Source organism: Betta splendens, chromosome 24 (genome assembly GCF_900634795.4).
Source record: "Betta splendens chromosome 24, fBetSpl5.4, whole genome shotgun sequence".
Classification (NCBI taxonomy): Eukaryota; Metazoa; Chordata; class Actinopteri; order Anabantiformes; family Osphronemidae; genus Betta; species Betta splendens.
Window position 1 is genome coordinate 10,441,216 of NC_040901.2, and position 6,000 is coordinate 10,447,215.

Here is a 6,000-nt window from a genome sequence, read left to right on the forward strand (position 1 = left end):
CGATTTGAAATTGCCTGTTTACTGAGGCTGATGGAGCCTAGAAATCCATAACTAATCCTCCTGTACGAGTCCCCCGCAACAATGAACACAAAGCAATATAATTTAATGAGTGTGTGACAGATCAACATGTTGTTTTTCTCCTAGATTTGAGTCAAAAACATCCAGCAGGCAGGTGTTGGGTCCGATCAGTGCTTCTCTGGTCAAAGATACGTGTTGTGAAGGCAGGTGCGTCATCAAGAGCACTGAGTCGGACCGAGCGGAGCTTTTAGAGGAGGAAAAGGCCGCACATTAAACTGAGATGGCCTACAACCACATACTCTCTATATAACAGCCGGTGAATGAGGTCATAACTCTCCTTCCAAACCTCAACACACAGAAGCCACAGCTTCAGAACACGTTTCTTATTTTCTTTCCCCGTTTTCTTCCGAGCTGCGGTCTTTTTTGTGCAAGAGCACATTCTACAACAGACCTCTACAAGCAGCAGACGCGCTGAGGTGCTGTGATGGGATGAGTGGGCTCTGATCACCGTCCCATTCTGCTATTTTTGCAGAAGGTCATATTTAATCTATGTAATTATTTCCATGCAGTCTTATTCAGCTCCGTTCCTGAATCAAAGTGCTCTGGGATGCACCTACGCAGCGGTTTAAACATTTCTGTTTGAAAGAATGACGCTGATTTACAGCACAAACCCCGGAACGTGTTTTTCTCCTCTTCTGAATCTGACATCAGGGAGATTACACAACTGTTTTCTTTTTCCTGCAGTTGGAAACATCTCTCGAGAAGAAATAAGCCGTTAAGTTTTAGCACCAAGCTGACACGTTCTCATCTAAATAATGTGTTGTACAGAATATGAATACATTTGTTTTAGGGATATTTTATTCTTAGGTTTCATAATTAGTTTTCATCTTCTCTCTTTTTTCTGTACCATTTGTTGACAGGAGGTGAGTAAGAAGATCCTGAAGGTCGAAGGGTAATGAGTCCGTGTGCCTGTGATTGGCTGTAACTCAATACCAATATGTTGTCTGGTCAAGGAAACAATCAGAGCCGCATGTGGATGAGACGTCAAACATGTAAAACGAAGGAACTGGTGAGAATTCAGGCTGACTGTCACTGATTGTTTGCAGCATACAAAAGCCTTATCAATACGTTAGCAGGGGATTTACATGCAATTAGACGCTGAAGTGCACACACAGCACTCTGCGCTCCTCTCATCAGCTTAGCTGTGAAATAAAATGAAACGAAATGTCAGCGGATGAATGGCTGGAATAATGTTTGCTAATCGGTAACTCTGGTTTAGAACAATGCCCGTAAATGCAGACGAGTCCAACAAAACACTAGCCAAACAGACCCGGCTCTGCTTAAACACACAGCGTGAGGATGTAACGGCTTTAATCAAGGCATCAGCTAACTCACACGTCATGACTAATGTGCTACTGAGCTTATTTAGTAATGAATGCAAGCCTGTGACTACCTGTTATCTTAAACACCCACTGATGCCACTGATGACCGCCGCGTAGGTGTAAAATTTGCTTATTAGCCCGTGGGCCACTGTAGCGCGGATCACACAGGGCTGTGGGTATTTGGCTGATGGAGTGTGAGTGTGCATGCGGTAATTTGTGTGAACTTGAAGGTGGGGGGGGTTGTTATACACTAGAATGCACGGAGGTCTAAATTTGAACGTGAGGCCGCTGCTGTGTCTGCTGCGGGGACATTGTTCGGCTGCACAATGCGCATCTTTAGCATTCCAGCCCCACCTGTCAGCCGGCACAAAGGCCTCTGACGGGTGTGAGGCGGCTGCTGCTGGCCTGGGGAGATAGCGGGGTCCTCGTGTGGGTGGACACCCGCTGAGAGTCCTGCCTGATGTGTCTTTTAAGTGGAAAGCTGCATCCAATGCTGCCTGCTCCACCTGCCATCGTGTCGCTGGGATTGATGCAGACTCCCCGCGGGTAGGACAGCGGTGAGGTATCACTTCTTCATGCCATCGAGATGTTTACCTTCAATTCTAGCCACTACATGTTATTATGTTTCTACTTCAGGCTCAAGTTCAAATGAAGGAGATGGGAAGATTCTATCCATCAGACCCCCTGAGGCCCGTTTCCTTTTGATTCCTCCATGTCCAGTCCCCGTTGCAGCATCTCACCATCAGGTCACCTGCTGCCATCATCTTTCCCTTCAACTAGCCAGGACCCTGTTGCTGCTTCATGACGAGACCATTCACTTTGCAGTTTCCCACAACTTTTTTATTACGGCAACACGGAAAACACAGCCATCACATCCCTCCGGGCTGCCACACACACCAGCGACATCGGAGACATGACATTTGAATTAAACACGTCAAGTTTTAATTATAGCTCCCCCGCCGCGCCGGCTAATGTTGTTCCTCGGGATTGTTTGTGCAGCAAGTTTCGTGTCACTCAAACGAACGGTGTAGGAGTTGAGACCTTTCAAACTGTGAAAATGTAGCTGTCAAAAATAGCAGCCATTAGGCCAATTCAGAGTTGGCTTTTAAAACATGGGACACGGCGTGAAAAACATCATCCCTTCACGTTTCATCAGAATAACAGCACTAATGCATTAGGACACGTTTGAAAGGCGCACACAGCCCACTTAATAGTCTTGCACCTTCAGCTGTATGTCGCATGTAGAAAATGATGGTTTGGATAATTTGTTCTTTTTTTACCAATTTGAAAATAATTTCTGTATTCCTTCTTCACCCCTGTTTTTTTTCACATTAATGACACCTGGAACTCTTTGCACCTTTATCCCTCACTCAGCCCAGCGGTCAGGTTTACTCCGCTGTCAGAGCGGTGACGGGACATTTCCAAGCAACATGATCGCATGTGAAGCTGCAGCTCGCTGGCACAGTGGCTGCTTTTAACATTCCTGCATGAAGGGGTTTTATATTGGACATATTACCTCACAATTGTTGAGCGTCAGTTACAGACTACACAGATGCCCCGAAGACCACAGAGAGTGGATGATATGTTGCTCTTATGCTCTCCACAGATTGAATTATCTTCCCTTGGTTTCTCTTTAAAGCCCCAGTTGTGTCCACATGGGACTTAAAATAGGTAAAACCCAAGCTATTATAATTCTCCTCACTTTTCTGTGCACCCTCCATGAAGCCATCATAGGTTAACATTTGCATTTCTTCCACCTCCTGGAGGAATTCATTATATAAAAACAATCGTCTATATATATTTATGTACAGCGAATAAGCTACAATGCAGTCTACAGTTTGAGAGTGGGGACTGAGGATGGGGGGGGGGTGTTATATAAGACGCCTGCATGGGGGAACCAGTGTACTGGCTGTTCAAACACAGCCTCATTCTACAGGGAGCCACTGCGCAAAGGCGCAGCTCATCAAGCCGTAACTCACACATGTCCCTTTAATGGCCGTGATTGCTCAATATGTAAAAAAAAGGCTCTTGTTGCTGACTGTTACTGTGATCCTATTATTTCTACGACACTATTTACAGTCTGAAAGTCTTGGGGTTTGGAGCCAAACGTAAATAATAAATTCCATGCTGGCTTTTGCTGCTGAGTGGCGTCTCCAGTGCTCATGAGCTGATAGACTCCGTGGCCTCTGCTGTGCTTTCAAAGCTGGTGTCCACGCTGGGGGTCTGGACGCCCCCCACCCCCCCGGGCTCCTTCAGTAAAGGCGCGTAGGTGTCACTGTGGCACGAGCGCGTGGAGCTGCCCCGCTCCCCGGCGCCGCACGCGCGCTTCGGGGCGCCCGGCGCCGCGTCCTGCTCCTCGCGGCTGCAGCGCAGCGCCATCAGCTCGATCTCGTGCTTGGCCGCGGTCTCCAGCACCTGCTGCTTGTTGTAGAACAGGACAAAATTGTTGATGATGGGGTGAATGGGCAGCGCTATGGCGATGACGCCGCACAGGAAGCTGATGGCCGCGTTACATCGACCCAGAGTGGTCTTGGGGTAGACGTCTCCGTAGCCAACGGTGGTCATGGTGATCACCGCCCACCAGAACGACTGTGGGATGCTGGTGAATAAGGTGTCCGGGTGGTTCTGCTCCATGGTGTAGCCCAGCGCGGAGAAAAGGAACACCCCCACGCCCATGTACATGAGGAGCAGACCCAGCTCCTTGAAGCTGCTCTTCAGGGCAGACGTGAGGGTCTGGAGCCCGGAGGAATGGCGCGCCAGCTTGAAAATGCGCGCAATACGCATTATGCGTAAAGCCTGCACCGCCTGCTGCACGTTAGCCAGCTCCATCACCCCAGCTCCGAAAGACGTCAGAATCAGCACCACGAAAAAGGGCATGATGGCCAGGAAGTCGATTATGTTCATGAACGACAGCACGAATTTGATTTTGTTAGGGGAGGAGATTAGACGCAGGAGGTATTCAATAGTGAACCAACCGATGCATATCGTCTCGATGATCTCCAGAGTCGGGTGCTCCGTGAGGTTTCCCTCGGAGTCCTCCACCTGTATGTCGGGGATGGTCCCGACGCACATGACCACGGAGGAGACGAGAATGAAGACGAACGAAACTATGGCGATGACGTGCGCCGGCAGCGAGGACTCCGGCTTCTCCATCAGCCTCCAGATGCCGATCTGGAGGCGCTGCCAGCCTCCGGCGGACGGGTCGCCTTCGCGGTCCACGAGGATAGTTCTGACTTTCTCTGCGATCTCCGCAAGTTCGTCCTCCACCTCCTTCAGGTGGCATTTACAGCAGGCGTCCAGGCAATCAGAGTCGATTTTCCAGAACTCCATCTCCTTCATGAAACAAATCGGACAAATCCCCCTTTTCATGTGAATCTCTCCATAATAATACAACTCAATGATGCATTTAAACGCTTCTGGGTCTCTGTCAAAATAGAATTCCCCGGTGTCAGAGTCGTAGTCGTCGCACAGTAAAGCTATTTCCTCCGCAGACTTAAGTGAACAGTCCACCAGTTCTGCCAGCCGCGTGTCCGGGTAGCGGTGCAACACGTCCGCGTACAGCACCTGTTTCACCCCGCCAATGTTCACAACAATCTCCGTCTCTTCGCTGGCTTCAGAGCCGTTGCAATCTGCGTATCGCGTCCTCTGAATCCCCCACATGATGTTGACCACAAGTCCGCCGCCAAACAGCCCAACAGATGGAGGTTTTCACTCCTGGTGACTGACAAGGTAAACAAGTGCCCAGCAGCTCGGGCCCCGTGCGCGAAATATCACAAAATCCTATATTCTACATCTACGTTACGCCTAGAAATAAAACTGTTTGATCGGACGTGGCTGCAGCGTAAATTGTCCTCACTTGGAGACAGCCTTGTGTGACAGTGCGCCTGTGCGCTCCGAGAAAGTTGGCACTGACGTGCGCGTAACGGTAAGTGAGCGACAATAAAAACACAGGAAGTCCAGGCACAACTTTCAAAACAAAACGCTGACAAGAAAACGGTTTTAAGTTCGTCTGCACATTTTAGCAGTCAAAATGCAACACTGCATGTATATAACGATTAAATGTAATCATTGCCTATAACCAATTTATTATTTGTTTTTAGATAAAAATATAAAGTGAGTTATGTTAGCACCAAAAACTTATATGAATACACTGGGTTATATTTAAGTAATATTGCATTTTCTATAAATTTGTTTAGTGCTCAAGCCCCAAAAAATGTACACGTTCTATAACATGTTCGCTGTACATGCTTTTATTTTCAATCCCTGCTCCGTGTTTTTCCGTGGTGCATTGCGTGCATTGATGCAGCAGAACTCCAAGACACATAAATCCCGGCGGCATGTAATGGATTGTGAAGCAAACAAAAACAATCAGGGATGCGCTGTTCGCTGGCCTTTTATCGTGGCAGCTCAAAGAACAATTAGTTGTGAGGTAAACTGTACGTAAGTCTTAATGTCCCTATTTAACAACAACAGCCCCTACCCCGAACCAATACTGTCTCATATAGCCTATCATCAAAATAAACGCACCAACACGTCATTATCACTTTGTCTGAGAGTGAATATGGGGTTTTATAACAATAACATTAACAATGGCACTGGG

At 47.9% G+C, this 6,000-nt stretch overlaps 1 protein-coding gene across 1 annotated transcript; it reads right to left on the minus strand.

Annotated features, from left to right (window-relative positions):
• Positions 1-2,218: 2,218 nt before the first annotated feature.
• On the minus strand, positions 2,219-5,339 carry LOC114850040 (potassium voltage-gated channel subfamily F member 1-like). Its single transcript, XM_029141977.3, has one exon. It carries the CDS (start codon positions 5,058-5,060, stop codon positions 3,561-3,563), a length of 1,500 nt encoding a protein of 499 aa, XP_028997810.1. The 5' UTR covers positions 5,061-5,339; the 3' UTR covers positions 2,219-3,560.
• Positions 5,340-6,000: the final 661 nt, after the last annotated feature.